The sequence below is a fragment of the Xenopus laevis genome, chromosome 7S, assembly GCF_017654675.1.
Source record: "Xenopus laevis strain J_2021 chromosome 7S, Xenopus_laevis_v10.1, whole genome shotgun sequence".
In the NCBI taxonomy this organism is placed as follows: Eukaryota; Metazoa; Chordata; class Amphibia; order Anura; family Pipidae; genus Xenopus; species Xenopus laevis.
In genome coordinates, this window is record NC_054384.1 from 88,927,843 (window position 1) to 88,943,578 (window position 15,736).

At 38.9% G+C, this 15,736-nt stretch overlaps 1 protein-coding gene across 5 annotated transcripts in view; it reads right to left on the bottom strand.

Annotated features, from left to right (window-relative positions):
* Positions 1-361: 361 nt before the first annotated feature.
* The window catches only part of LOC108697705 (tumor protein p73), a 110,104-nt gene continuing 94,729 nt past the window's right edge, over positions 362-15,736 (bottom strand). For 2 of the 5 annotated variants that reach the window (XM_018227994.2, XM_018227997.2), the window contains 6 exons: positions 15,427-15,515; positions 14,993-15,117; positions 14,521-14,672; positions 13,312-13,444; positions 8,557-8,650; positions 362-1,602 (listed from right to left, as the gene is read on the bottom strand). In XM_018227994.2, coding sequence (XP_018083483.1) covers positions 1,282-1,602; positions 8,557-8,650; positions 13,312-13,444; positions 14,521-14,672; positions 14,993-15,117; positions 15,427-15,515 — 914 coding nt within the window. In that variant the 3' untranslated portion in view covers positions 362-1,281. Of the gene's footprint in view, positions 1,603-8,556; positions 8,651-13,311; positions 13,445-14,520; positions 14,673-14,984; positions 15,118-15,426; positions 15,516-15,736 lie in introns of those variants that run through there. The other 3 variants (XM_041571501.1, XM_041571502.1, XM_041571503.1) reach the window with 3 other exon arrangements.

Sequence of the window (15,736 nt, forward strand, 5' to 3'; positions counted from 1 at the left end):
TTGAAGTGTTTTGGGCGCATGTGTCCTTAATCATAAGTTTATGATTAATCACATGCTTATGATTAAGGGAAATGCGTCAAGCTACGTTCTGCAACGTGCCTGTTTTACTTGATATGAATAAAACTTTGGAGTTTTAAACACATCGGTGTGCGGAATCATCTCCTTTCCTGCTTTCAAACATTTGCACAGCCTGGGACGTCGAAGGATTCCAGCGCCCGGATACTTACAAGCTGCCAGCCTTCTTCTGTGGATACATGCGGTATCATTCTTCTATATCTAAATGAGTATAACGCACTGGCACTTATTTTGGAGTTCTTATAACGGTTCTTATTTTTTTACACAAAATGTCTCCTTTAATAAAAAAGTAGAGTTTAATAAAGTTCAGCGTGAGGAAACCAGCGGCAGCAGCAGCAGCAGAGACACAAAGCAGATTATGGTTATATTCTATAATACCAGCAGCCGGCCACATTATTATTATGTACGGGGAGCTCTCTCTGCATATTAGAATCATTATTCCAACCCCCGACCGCCGGCAATTGTATCAGTGACCAAAAGAGTCAACACTTGTAATCTTATACAGAATAATTAAATATATATTACGAAGAAGAAGGAAAAACTGTATATATATACAACAACAAAAAACTGTAGGTCACGGTCAGATTTTCTCTTTTGTGCCCCTAAAACGCAGCAGGATTGAGACCAAAGACCTACTTCCAAAACACGCTCTGAGGTGTGTATCCATACAACAAGTGAACCCCTCTCATACTCGAAAGGTTATTGTTTTGTGTCGTTGTCTAAGGGTTTGAAAGTCAATGCAAAAAATACTTTTCTGGCAGTTCATCGGGAGAGATTGGGATCCACTTCCTATGGCAGAATTTCATTGTATGGCCGCCATCTTGGAACTGGAGATTTATCTGTGTGAAAGAAGAGGTCTTTATGAAATATATCTCGCTCTCTGACAGCCTTTGTGAAACAGAACATTTTCATTAGAAAATTCCCCATCTTTACTTGGTTGCTTGGCTGCCCTCTCTACAATAACACACACGTCAATGGTTTCTCCATTCAGTTGATCCCCATAATAAATGACCCTAAAATGGAAGCCGTTTAGCACAGATGATAAAAGCCACGTATCTCTTCTTGTTCTTGAACCAATAAGCAATCGTCACTTATGGTCCAAGAACCTCACAAGCTGCACACGGCACGGCCATTTTAATTTGGCTTTTCGCGCATGGCTATTTATTTGGTCGGCTACATGACTGCTTGAAGGAGTATCTTCTCATATTAGTTAATGTCACTGTTTTCATACTCCTCTTTAATGGACTGTTTGTGTGACTTGCAGTCAGGTAAATCAAAGCCGAAATCTGCCCATTCATCAGCACCGCCCCGGTTGGGAATGGTGATGGTGTGCCGTACGCGGAAATGTACTGCCTCCATTACACGCTGCCGCTGGAGCTCACCGGAGCTGCCGATCGAAATGGTGGAAGCGTTACTACTCGATCGAACATGCTGCTGGGCTCCATAATCATGGCTCTTGTTAAGCTCTTGAATGCCTCTCCAAATCACCGCTTTGTAATGTTCTGGGATTTTCAATGCTCCAAGATCCTAAAAGGAGAAGAATTTGAGCGTTAATTTATTTTATTTTTTTAAAACTTGCAGTATTAAGCTGCTAAAAAATAAATATGCTTGTGTACATAACTCTAAATGGGTTTGCATCTCTCTACATGATCTACTTTCAAGCTGGTGGACATTCTAACTACTCTTAGGTGGTTTATGTAACAGAAAAGTGAATTCTCCAAAAGCTCTTTTAAAAATATTTTATAGGGAATTTCTCTCTTCCTTTTGCAGTCGTTGTAAGTGTGTCCTATGACTATAACAGAGGCAGAGGGTTTTCAGTAGCCAAATAAGCAGCCGCTTCTGGAGGACTTCCCCCTGATCCAGGTTCTAGAAGGAGCCAATCACAAGGGGGCTAGGCCTCAGTTATATATATTATATATATGACTAATAATAAACATCAAAAGTTTTCGAAGAGTACAGATGAATGGTTCCATATTCACATTCACCAAATACATAGCAATAAATGTGCAGCATTTGTTTTAAATTGGTCCAAATTTAAAAATAAAAATTCTATTAAAATTGTTATTTCTCTTCAGCTAACCATTACATCCAGTGTATGTTTTTTTTTTTACCACGCCTTAATAACATTATTATATTACAGCACTCTAAACATGCCCCCCCCCTCCCACGGTTTATATATTTATTTATATTTATATTACAAGACAAATGTAGGACAGGACAATGTGATGTGATAAATAGATTTGATTTTACACTTACTACCGTTGAGTTAAAGGAAAAGTCGTTTAGCACTTGTTGGGGGTGCCAAATATCAGGCACCCCCAAGTGGATGTATTGACTTACCTGAAACCCCGGGGCTCCTATCAGCAGAAAACTGCACTGACCCGGGGTTATTCCAGCGAGCACCACGGAGCGCTTCTCTTCCGTCCTCTTCTTTTTTCGCGCGGCTGTGAATGCGCATTAGAAAAGCCCAACTTTAACTAAAAAGTCAGCTTTTTCATTCTACTGCGCATGCGTCTGCCCCGGGAAATTTGAAGAAAGAAGATCGATCCGCGGTGCTCGCTGGAATAACCCCGGGTCGGTGCAGTTTTCTGCTGATAGGAGCACCGGCACTGGGTTTCAGGTAAGTAAATACATTCACTTGGCGGTGCCTAACATTTTGCACCCCCAAGTGCTAAACGACTTTCTTTCTTCTTTAAAGTGCTGATGTTTGGATTGGTGATTTCAGCACTGTTTTTTGGCAGTAAATAAATATATCAATATTTAGTGGGAGGCAAATTCACTTAGTAAACTAATATAGGGAAGGTTCATACACAACCGTGCCCATAGATAGTTTGGACTCTACAATTTTAAAGGTGCACATATCATTTTCCATTTAAATTTACTTGATTTATAATAAATATAAAATATATCATTTGTATAAAAATTTTGATTCCAAATAAAGTAGAACTGGCAGCCTTAATAATCATCCTTATTTGTCCTCTGGTATCTACTGTGTGTAGAGACCTGTTACCTAGGGAAGAAATAGTCTTCCCATGCTGAGATGTTCCTAAGGGTCAGAGTACACAGGCAGATTCGGGGAGATTAGTCGCCCGGCAACAAATCTCCTATTCTTCGGATCGACTAATCTCCCCAAACTGCCTTCCTGCCGGCTAAAATGTAAATTGATGGCGTATGGCATTCCGAGCGATTCTTTTTCCGAAGCTGCCCGACATTGGAAAACTTTGGAAAACGACTCGTTCTGAGTGCTATTCCGCTGGCGATTTACATTTTAGCTGGCGGGAAGCAGGGGAGTCAGTCGCTCCGAAGAAGAGGAGATTTGTCACCAGGCGACTAATCTCCCCAAATCTGCCTGTGTGATCTGACCCTTACCCAGTTCTTCCCAAATTATGGGGTCTAATCTGAAGGCCACTTAGTGACGTGTTTGGGAAGAATACCCTTTTCTGATGTAGATTTGGTTAGAAACCCATCTTAAAGGTCAGTCAGAGCAAGATTTTGGATGAAGTTATTTGAAGTCTAAGTATTCTACAGTATGTCTTTTGTCTATGTCTATGGCTGATTAGTTGTAATATGTTTCACATGTTTATAAACGTGTAATTGACTAAGGGGAGGGCCTGAAATCAGGGTTGAAATTAATACATTTATAGACTGCTGCCTTGACCTATGATTACTATGAAACCAGAATATAACTGGCTCTAGCTTATTATGCCATCAAGAGGCTGAAACAAAACATGTACGCTTCGTGGCCAATGCAGGTTAGTCTAAATGGGCTAAACTTTTGTTGTTAATGACTATGAAGAAATATTTTTATAGTTAGACAATGAATGGATAAAAAGTTAAATGAGTCACATATTTTATTCTAATCAAGTTTGCAGAAAAAAACGTAAAAAACTGTCATTTTCTGGAAAATGTAATAATAAATAAGCGTGAAAAACCCGAGCAGATTTGATCGGAGTTTGTAGCAGAAAATATTGAGATAAATTCGGACTTTGATAAATAACCCCCTACGTGACTTGAGATATTCCTCCACTTACAGAGGTAGAATCCAATCCTACCAGCAGTCTTAACTGGCACCTTATACAAAATGTAATTTCATAGAAACTGGGGTTGGCAGAATCAGAATGGCAAATGCCAGAGAACCTAGAACCTAACTGCATTGCCATGCTTGATGCATTAACTATGCAGAACTTTAAAGATTTGAAATCCCTAAGTCATAGGGTTCCACTAAGTACATGAACCTGCTGTAATGATTTTCATATTGAGCAACCCATGCATATGCTCCAATGATCTGTAAGGGTTTAAGCACACGGGCAGATTTGGGGAGATTTAGTCGCCTGGCGACTATTCGCCTCTTCTGCAGGGTGACAATCTCCCCGAACTGCCTTCCCCGTGCCTGCCACCTCCTATAATGACAAAATGCCAGCACCAATGCACTCGTGACGTTTCGATTTCCGAAGTCGCCCGAAGATGAGGTGATTAGTCGCCAGGCGACTAAATCTCCCCGAATCTGTCCGTGTGCTAGCTCCCTAAAGCCCGGGTTTTTTACATCATCTATAGTGCTCAGTATGCTTGCACCTAAGCACGTTGACCACCAGATGTCTCTTCATGCATATTCATTAGGTGCGCGACAATAGAGGAGAAGTAGGGTTGCCACCTTTTCCCGAAAAAAATAGCGGCCTTCCTATACTGTATATTTATCTTTTTTCCCTATTAAAAACATAAAACATCATAATAATTAAACATCATTTTTAAAAAACCGGCCAGGTGGCAACCCTAAGGAGAAGTGGGACAACAAAGAAAGGGCAGGAGATGAACATCAAGATTTGAGGACATCTTGTAATTTAATATATTGCTGCAGGGCTGATTTTTACATCATAGCAAGATATAGTTGGGTTTTATTTGCCATTTCTGGCCAGAAGAGGTAACTGACAGTGTTTATGGTGGACGTTTGTGTTTATTGCATGCAGAGGACAAGTTAACAGCAAGTAATGCAAGGCTTGTGCTAGATTCATCTTTCAAGTGAGCTATCAAGTGACTGAGAAGGTACTTATTGTACTGAGCTCTGGGGATGAGAAAAATATGAGGCAATCATAAATAGCGTAAAATTAGAAGAAGCCTGGTGTTAGATATTAGATTAGAGCTGAACTGTTGAAATCTAAGAAGATGCAACTGTAATTAAGTGCTGCTGGTTGCCTACCAATGGCATGACTACATTGGCCAAAAACAGTTTCAGGTGAATGTTTCAGTACAGACATGTCAGCTCTCGGTGTCCTTTTTTTCTACATAAAGATGAAGGGAAAACGTGTACTAATAATGCACAATTTATTTACAGACAGGAATCAAAGTTTTTTACTTGGTAACCACTAAACCAAGCATCTCATAGACATGGCTGCCCTTATTGAATAGATTTTTGCCATATCTGATTATTATACAGGTATGGGACCTAATATCCAGAATGCTTGGGACCTGGACATTTTATGGAAAACTTATCTTTCCTGAATTTGGATCTTCATACCTTAAGTCTACTAGAAAATCATTTAAACATTAAATAAACCCAAAAGGCTGGTTTTGCTTCCAATAAGGATTAATTATATTTTAGTTTGGAGGTAGTACAAGGTACTGTTTTATTATTAAAGAGAAAATTAAAATCATTTTCAAAAATTTGGATTTTTTTTAGGATAAAATGGAGTCTATGGGAGACGTCCTTTCCAAAATGTGAAGCTTTCTGGATAATGGGTTTCCGGATAGTCGATCCTCTACCTGTACATTGCCAAGTACAAGAAAGGCATCAGGAAACAGGTTCCTGTTAATAACAATGTATAGAGCCCTCTAGACCAGTGATCCCCAACCAGTGGCTCGTGAGCAACATGTTGCTCACCAACCCCTCGAATGTTGTTCACGGGGGCCTGTTTTTGAGTTCCTGGCTTGGACGCAACTTTTGGTTGCATGAAAACCCATAGTAATGCCAAACAGAGCCTCCTGTAGGCTGCCAGTTCCCATAGGGGCTACCAAATAGCCAATCAAAAACTCTTATTTGGCAGCCCTGGACCTTTTTTTTGCTCCCCAACACAAGCAAAATGTTGGGGATTCCTGCTCTAGACTAGTGATCCCCAACCAGTGGCTTATGGGTATTGTAATTGTAATTATTTGATTAAAATGGAGTCTATGGGAGACGTCCTTTCCAAAATGTGAAGCTTTCTGGATAATGGATTTCCGGATAGTCGATCCTCTACCTGTACATTGCCAAGTACAAGAAAGGCATCAGGAAACAGGTTCCTGTTAATAACAATGTATAGAACCCTCTAGACCAGTGATCCCCAACCAATGGCTCGTGAGCAACATGTTGCTCACCAACCCCTCGAATGTTGTTCACAGAGGCCTGTTTTTGAGTTCCTGGCTTGGACACAAGTTTTGGTTGCATAAAAACCAAATAGCCAATCAAAAACTCTTATTTGGCACCCCTGGAACTTTTTTTTTGCTCCCTAACACAAGCAAAAGGTTGGGGATTCCTGCTCTAGACCAGTGATCCCCAACCAGTGGCTCATGGGTATTGTAATTGTAATTATTTAATTAAAATGGAGTCTATAGGAGATGGCCTTCCCATAATTTAGAGCTTTCTGGATAATGGGTTTCCAGATAATGTTTGGAAGAACATTCTTCTTCTTTAAAGAAGTCTTCTTTAAAGGGATACTGTCATGGGAAAAAAATATTTTTTCAAAATGAATCAGTTAATAGTGCTGCTCCAGCAGAATTCTGCACTGAAATCCATTTCTCAAAAGAGTTAACAGATTTTTTTATATTCAATTTTGAAATCTGACATGGGGATAGACATTTTGTCAATTTCCCAGCTGCCCCTGGTCATGTGACTTGTGCCTGCACTTTAGGAGAGAAATGCTTTCTGGCAGGCTGCTGTTTTTCCTTCTCAATGTTACTGAATGTGTCTCAGTGGGACATGGGTTTTTACTATTGAGTGCTGTTCTTAGATCTACCAGGCAGCTGTTATCTTGTGTTAGGGAGCTGTTATCTGGTTACCTTCCCATTGTTCTTTTGTTTGGCTGCTGGGTGGGAAAGGGAGGGGATGATATCACTCCGACTTGCAGTACAGCAGTAAAGAGTGATTGAATTTTATCAGAGCACAAGTCACATGAAATTGACAATATGTCTAGCCCCATGTCAGATTTCAATATTGAATATAAAAAAATCTGTTTGCTCTTTTGAGAAATGGATTTCAGTGCAGAATTCTGCTGGAGCAGCACTATTAACTGATTCATTTTGAAAAAATTTTTTTTCTCATGACAGTATCCCTTTAAAGAAGTCTTGAACTGAAAATGTCTGACAATCTCTGCTCAACAAATTCATATGAATGATACTTGAGCCTTATTTATCTCCCTGGTTAACGGCAATGGCCGACAGGGAGATTTGTCACCTCCGGTTATTTATCCACAACTGTGGGCCGGCCAGTCTCCTGAAAATGTGTCTGCATTGGAAGTAATGGAAATTGTTGGGGGAAACACCAATATATCGCTGCCCGAGGCAACTTCTCGGAAGAATGAAGTGACGGGTTTCAGTTATTTCCAATGGAGAGGCATATTTGGGAGATTTGTCACCTGCAGTCATGCATTTGTATCATGGGTGACAAATGTCCCAGTCTACCACTGCCCTAAGGGGGTTATTTACTAAACTCCGAATGCAAAGATTTGGACTTTTAAAAAATCACACTTTTTTCAGAATGTATTAAACCCTGAGGATGAAAAAGTCTGAATCAGAAAATCTGGCATCTCAGACCTGTCAAGGTTGCATATAAGTCAATGGGAGAAGTCTCAATACATTTTTGATGATCGCTGGGTTTCGTGCAATACCCCGAAGTTTTCAGGGAAAAAGTCTGAGTATTCGGGTGAAGAATTCAAAAAAATCATCAAAATCGGATGAAAAATCGTGAAAATCAGATTTTTTCCTGCAAAGCAAATTTTCGGGAAAATTTAATAATAAATAAGTGCAAAAAAAAACCCGAGCAGTATTGATCGGAGTTTGTAGCAAAAAATATTGAGATAAATTTGGACTTCGATAAATAACCCCCCAGGTGTATTCTAAACAGTTTATTTATAATTTTTTTGGTGTTACTGGCCCTTTAACGGAAAACGTGAAATATCAGAAGTCAAAGCAAAAAAGGGAGAAATAAGTTTGAGGAGACAATAACTAACATATTGGTCAAGATGCAGCTTTCAATATTCAAGCGACAATGAAGAGGGTTTCATGGAGGAAATAAATGGAGCAGGATGGATGAGAAACTGCAATTAGCATTTCTACTAACACTCTTTACCTTCACTATAATGAATGTATGGTGGAAAGATAAGAAACATACAGAATAAGTGAAGTGTGCATATGATATATATTTTTTTTAAATGCCATGTATTCCTCCTTTATATAAACATGAACAACTGGCCGTAAATATTTTTTTTATTTTTTATTCCTGAACGTAATTACCTCCATGGTAAGGTTCTGCAGGTGGTAAATATTCTGTAACCCTTGTGATGTGAAATATTCGATGCAGTTGGGGCACCCCAATCCTGTTAAAAAACTGCAGAAACAAAAAGAGTTTGGAAAATAAAGTGGTATTAACTCACAGACATATGACGGGATCTTAGAATTCTCGATTCAAATTGACTCCTGTTCTTTTCTATGATTTTGCCACCATTACTAAGCCGTTAAGTGGAAGTCTACTCTCCTGTGCTACAGAACAATGGGGGTTCACAGCCAAAGTGTAAAGAATTATCTAAAGAAATAGGTTTTAGACATGAAGCAAAGGCAACATTCAAACAGTTGTATTACACACACTCGTGATACTGAGAAGCCAATCATTTCCTTTGTTATCCTTTGCTTTTGATGGCAGTTTACATGAAAGCAGTTAAGAGAAGACTGTAATATGATTCCCTATTTAGAATAAATGGAAGCTTGGTTATAATATGAGCTATTTAGAGTCTATTCTAGGGATTTGCACTACCAGAAGCCTGACCCAGCAGGGGACTTGCTAAAAATGTCTCGTGTATGTTAGAAAACCTCTCGCAAAAGTCAAAATTGCAGCAGGGCTTAATGGATCGAGAAACTCAACCTCAAGGTGGGCAATGTCAGGAGAATATCTGCTTGTTGGTTAAAGGGATTCTGTCATGATTTTTTGGTGTAGTTTTGATTTCTAAATTACACTGTTTACACTGCAAATAATTTACTCTACAATATAAAATTTCATTCCTGAACCAGCAAGTGTATTTTTTTTAAATTTATAATATTGGTGTTTAGGTGCATCTCAGGTCATTTTGCCTGGTCATGTGCTTTCAGAAAGAGCTGCTTTCTGGCAGGCTGTTGTTTCTCCTACTTAATGTAACTGAATGTGTCGCAGTGGGACCTGGATTTTAATTATTGAGTGTTGTTCTTAGATCTTATCTTGTGATAGGGAGCTGTTATTTGGTTACCTTCCAATTTTTCCGTTGTTAGGCTGCTGGGGGGGGGGGGCGCGGAGGGAGGGAGGTGATATCACTCCAACTTGCAGTACAGCAGTAAAGAGTGACTGAAGTTTATCAGAGCACAAGTTACATGACTGGGGGCAGCTGGGAAACTGACAATATGTCTAGCCCCATGTCAGATTTCAAAATTGAATATAAAAAAAGCTGTTTGCTCTTTTGAGAAACAGATTTCAGTGCAGAATTCTGCTGGAGCAGCACTATTTCGTGGCTATCCAAGAAAGTGGCTGGATAGCCATGAAACGCGTCAAGCAGTGGTTCCTTTATGATATGGAGTGCCTGTTTTAATGGAACAAATAAATATGGATTTTTAATGATTATTTAAGTTTGAGTTGCTCCCTCTTTGGTGCACTGTGATCCTTTCTGACGCTTTGAACCTTTGAGCTCACTGGGGAAGCTTTCTATGGGCTGCACATTGCAAAAACATTGGAAAAACATGTTTCCCATGACAGTATCCCTTTAACCTCCCCAGTCAAGCAGATATTTCAATGTATGTCCAGCTTAAGAGAGATGTCTCTTTGGTAGGATCAGTAAAAGAAATGCATGCCCATGGTCGTACTGCACCAACATCTGCTCAACTCTCCTGAAACATTTGCTCATGCACGGGCAGCTTTAGGCTAGTGGCACAATGGGCTTTAATTGGGATTGCAAAGAAAAGTATATGGAATTTCTTGCTCAACTATTGTTTTAGAACATGGAATCTGCATTTTGACAGAATCATCTATTTGCCTGTTCCAAAAATTGAATCGCGTAGACTTTTTCAAGAAAATTCCTGGATTTTTCCCTGTGACTTGAACTTCTTGGACCCTTTTGCCCTATAGAAATACCTGACAGGTGTCTCACTCGGCTCAGCCTTCTCTGCCTTGTCCTAAAGATTTGACCTGCCTATCCTCTGTGACACCGCAACAAACAATCACGAAAAAACCATCCCATTCTCAAAAAGTTGAACGCAGGCCTCTGTACTCCTGCTGCAATATTTCTTTCTGAAGAGCAAAAACATGGCAGATTGCTCAACTTTTTTGCCCTTTGCACTGCACATAGTTAATGACTCCTGGTGAGTTCTGAAACAATGTAAAAAATACACTGGTCGCTAGAATGGAGGGGGGGGGGTTCTGATTTACTTGCACTGTTTCCAGTTCTTCACTGAGTTGAAATGAGGTGTATTTAAAGGAGAAGGAAAGCTACTGAAGTAGTTTATTGCCAATAGATTAGCCACAATAGTGCAAGCTATAAACACTATATTTATTCTGCAGGATGCTTTACCATACCTGAGTAAACTGCTCTAGAAGCTCTCTCTGTTTGTTTAGGATAGCAGCTGCCATATTTGCTTAGTGTGAAATCACTTCCTGCCTGAGTCTCTCCCTGCTCACTCATAGCTCTGGACTCAGATTACAGCAGGGAGGGGAGGAGGGAAGGGGAGAGGAGCAAACTGAGCATGCTCAAGCCCTAGCCCTGGAGATTTAAGCTGAAAACAGGAAGTCTGATACAGAAGCCCTGTGTTGTGCTGTGTTTCTTTAGACAGAGGACTTTGAGCATCACTACTTTGAATGTTTACTGGTGTATTTATATAGACCTTTCTGATAAGGCTTACTTAATTTTAACCTTTCATTCTAATTTAATGTATGGATCAATGAATGAAACCCAGCACTACAGCCATATAACCCCAACTTTAGGTACCAGTTATAGCTAAAGAAATGAATGTCTTTCCAACAGGTTCAGTGCACTATAACCCCAGTAGGTGCATCACTATTTAGCAAACTGCCTGCTGGTGCCTCTAAACTTAATGACAAATTGAAACAAGTGAAATGGTTTAATATCTACGATCTCGTGTTTTACTTGCTATGTTCAGAGTAGTGAAAGGAAGCAAGCGAGAAAGAGCAAAGCAGAAGAAAAGAAAAGCTTAAAGGAACAAAAAATGAAAGTGTCCTAAAGTAATAGAAATATCATGTACTGTTGTGCTGCACTGGTAAAACTGGTGTATTTGTTTCAGAAACATAACTATAGTTTATATAAACTTGTTGCTGTGCAGCCATTCACAGCTGAAAAAGGAGAAAAGAAAACAGATAAGCTCTGTAGTATACAATGGGATCCTTCAGAATTTATCTGTTATCTACTGTGTATCCTGTGCTTGAATGGCTGCCCCCATGGCTACACAGCAGCTTGTTTATATAAACTATAGTTGTTTGTCTGAAGTACACACACCAGTTTTGCCAGTGCAGGAGACAAGTACATTATAATGTCTTTCCTTTACAGCACTTTAATTTTTTTAGTGGTACTGTCCCTTTACGTAAGGGTTACATGGGTGACTTTGCCCTGTCCAATACGGCTTACAAGCAACAGTACCAGATTAACAGAAGGATCACCGTGTTGGGGAATTGTGGGTGGCTGGGGCATGGCAGATGATGAGCCCGTTGTGATATCACCACTTGTAATGTAGGGGGCTTACAACAGTAGTCAAGGCTGTACAGTATCACATCACCACTCATTACCCATTTAGCCAAATCACTGGCCTAAGCCACCAAGGCACATTAGCAAACCCAGAGTTTCTCCAGTAAGTGATCTATAGGCTGCCATCAGGTGATGAACTTTTTTGTCTGAGCAGTAGTATAGTGAAGGGGTATTTTTGCCCTATGGCTGCCATAATAACCCCATACCAGATAAGTGTGCTCTTCCTATGCCTCTCCTATTCAAAACCGGACATTAACAGATGCCAGGATTCCGTTTCAGTCTGAGTTAAAATATGTGCCTTGTAGTTTTAGCTGAACATTCATTAAGTTCCCATTATAAAACAAACAAGAAATACCATATGATATTGATACTTTTTACTATGGCATTCCCTAGCACTGTATGAATATATCTACATGCTGATCTCATACTAAACATGTCCATTTTAAAAAAGAAAATGTATACATTTTGGGGTTATTTATTATGCTCCGAATATCCGAAATTCGAATAATTTGTGGTTTTCGGACTAAAAAAAAAATGTGAATTTTTCGGAATTTATTAAAGCCCAGTCTTAAAAGTCTGACATCTCAAAGCTCTCAAGGTCCTGTATAAGTCAATGGGGAAGGTCCCAGTGTCTGCACTGCTGTTTGTACTGATATCCAATCATTTTGGGGATTTTGGACTAAAAAGTCCAAAAATCCATAGTATTTGTGGAAAAGTACTTTTCGGGCAAAGCTCTGAAGTTATCAGATTTTTGCCTGACCCGATTTTTTTCGGACTTTTATCATGATAAATTAGGTCCATTCGGGCAGTCGAAGTTGATCGAATTTTTATGTTAGAGATACTCGGACCTTGATAAATAACCCCCTTAATGTGTATATTGTGTGTTACATACATCACCAGCAAAGTGAACATCTAATAAAAGGTTTCATACGAATATTGATTAACTTTGGGTTGCCAAATATATGAATTCCACAACTATTGAAATGAATTTGCCTTTCATTGTTGTTTTACTACTCATTTGCACTTACTATTAAACAAAGCTAAAATCACTTATATACCTTTGAACAGGCCTTCAGAATAAATATATACTGTACATGTATTTAAAATGGATGAGGTAATATGTTATCATGACATGACACATGCTGATGAATGGTTTCTAATGGCGCAGCTGTCATTTTTTCTTTTCTAAGCACAACATTTTGCATTAATAGAAGCCGTTAGACTTTTGCAAAAATAATAAACGTGCTCCAATAAAATAAAATAATAATAATAGTACCTGACTAAGCTGGGGTCTGCACTGTAGGGTGGTGGAGGGGTACAATGTGACCCTGATACCATAGATTGGGATGAATGAGCCCCATTCATCTCTCCATTAGTCTGCAAAGGATGACTGTTTAACATTCCAGGTCCTACAGAAAAGAAATCACAATATTACAATCTCACAGGGACGATTTAGGAGGAAAAAGCAGTGATGATTTAGTAGAAACCCAACGCCATGTTGTTCTTCAGAAGTCGACAACCATGACTGCCCATGGTATATATAGAGATATATAAAGATATATACATAAAAGCTGCCATATAATGAAAAGATATTGGATTATGAAAAGTAAAGACACAGACATTTGAAATGTTATAATTCCATCCTTTACCCTGAAAATGTTTAAATGGGAACTATCACGAAAATGAAAATTTAATATAAGCTTCATCATACACCTTGTAAATACAATCAACTGAAAATTCTGCATTGTTTCTGAAATAATCAAGTTTATGTTCGCTATCCCTCTCTCAGCATCTGTTTCTCTTCATTCTGTCTTCATGCAGCAGTTGGGTGTCAGATATTCATTGACAGTTAGATCCAATATTTCTTATTGGGAGGCTTCCTTTCCTAACAGATGTATTAGAGCTCACTCAAATAACTGATTCCGGTACAAACAAAATCGAACAAAATAACTGTCTTTTGCACAAATTCTGCATGAAGAGAGACAGGATTTCTGATGATTTTTATAGAGTGAGCTTTAATACATCTTCTAGGAAAAAGGAGCCCCCCTATAAGATATATTGGATCTAACTGTCAATGAATATCGGACACCCAACTCCTGCATGAAGAGAGAATAAAGATAAACAGATACTGAGAGAGGGATAGTGAACATAAACTTGATTATTTCAGAAATGGTACAGAATTTTTAATTGATTGTATTTAGAAAGTTTCTTATTTCAGTATGGTGAAGCTTATATTAAATTGTAATGTTCCCCTTTAAGGGCAGTAGGTTTGGAATTCCTACATGAATCTCAAAATGGAAAAAATTATATTGGAAATTAAAAAAGGTGAGGATGTATTCAGCTGACAAGGTAACACAAGCGTCATAACAAACACATAATGACGTTCATCTTTGCTCTGGGATTTATATATAAATTGGCACTAAATCATATGGATGATATTCACAGCACATGCCCATTAATTCTAAACCCTTTTTTATTTACTTACCCATTGGTCCCAGGTTTGGCCCTGCATTAGAATTATGCTGATTAGGTTGCCCCACTAGTTGGTTGACAGAAGGCAGCTTGTTGATCCCTCCATGATGTTTATTCATTGGTGAAAGACCAGGGCCATACGAAGAAGTAGACTGCATATGGGTTCTGTATTGAAACAGTGATATGTTGTTTTTTTATTACATCTACATGATTTGTTTTTTAAATATCAATAACAAATTTTGAAAAGCAGCAGTACTTTATTTAGAGTAAGGGTCAGAAATAGGCAAGAGGGGCCTAAGTTATTTTAAAGATGTCCCTCACTTTAGAGAAAACGATACCTAGTACTGGATTCCAACTAAGATATAATTAATCCTTATTGGCTTAAACTATCATATTGGGTTTAATTAATTTGTGCATCATTTTTTTAATAGCCTTGGGAATGAAGATCCAAATGACACAAAATACAGAAATGCTAACATTCTTACTGTCTCTGAAGTAGCTGCTGCTGTTGCTGCCTATACGAATCCACCAGCTGCTGAGGAACAAGCTCCACCAGCTCCAAACTTTCCTTTATTTTCATCAAGATTTCAAAATTCTCCCGACCACGAACCTGAAAAAAAAAAATCTCTATTGCCATTTCTTTTGCCTCCAGATGCACAGATTTTGTGGCTCCCTCTAGCTACGATGAATATTTGAGACATGCGGAACTAAAGTTTAGAAGTAGAAAGCCGCAACGGTTTTCCAGGCTAAAATGTTTGGAATATGTTAGCTTTCTTTGTGGAGGGATCTACGGTAACTAGCAGTAGTATATGACAGTATAAAGCTCGAGGTAAGGCAGTTGCCCAGAGCAGAGCATGCTCCCTATTGATATTCTTAATATACATAATAATTGCAGATTTTATATATATATATTACTTACAGGTATATAAAATATCTCATCTTCGCCATGCCTCCTTTTCTTAATATTGGAACCCACTGTAGGGACACTCGGGGGACTCTGTTTGAATGCTGTATTATAGAAGACATTTGTTAGTAAGTAGAAAAAAATTAGGATACATTTGCAAGGAGCATTGAACACAAGCTTGTCTTGTCTAAGCTCCAGTGCTGATAACAGGAAACTAGAGATGACTCAAGCAAACACAATCTCAAGTTGACTAATGCTGAATGTGTTTATGAGCAGGCCTGGGCTGGAAATCTGTCAGCTGGGGGAAGTGGAGGTTTTAAGGGTC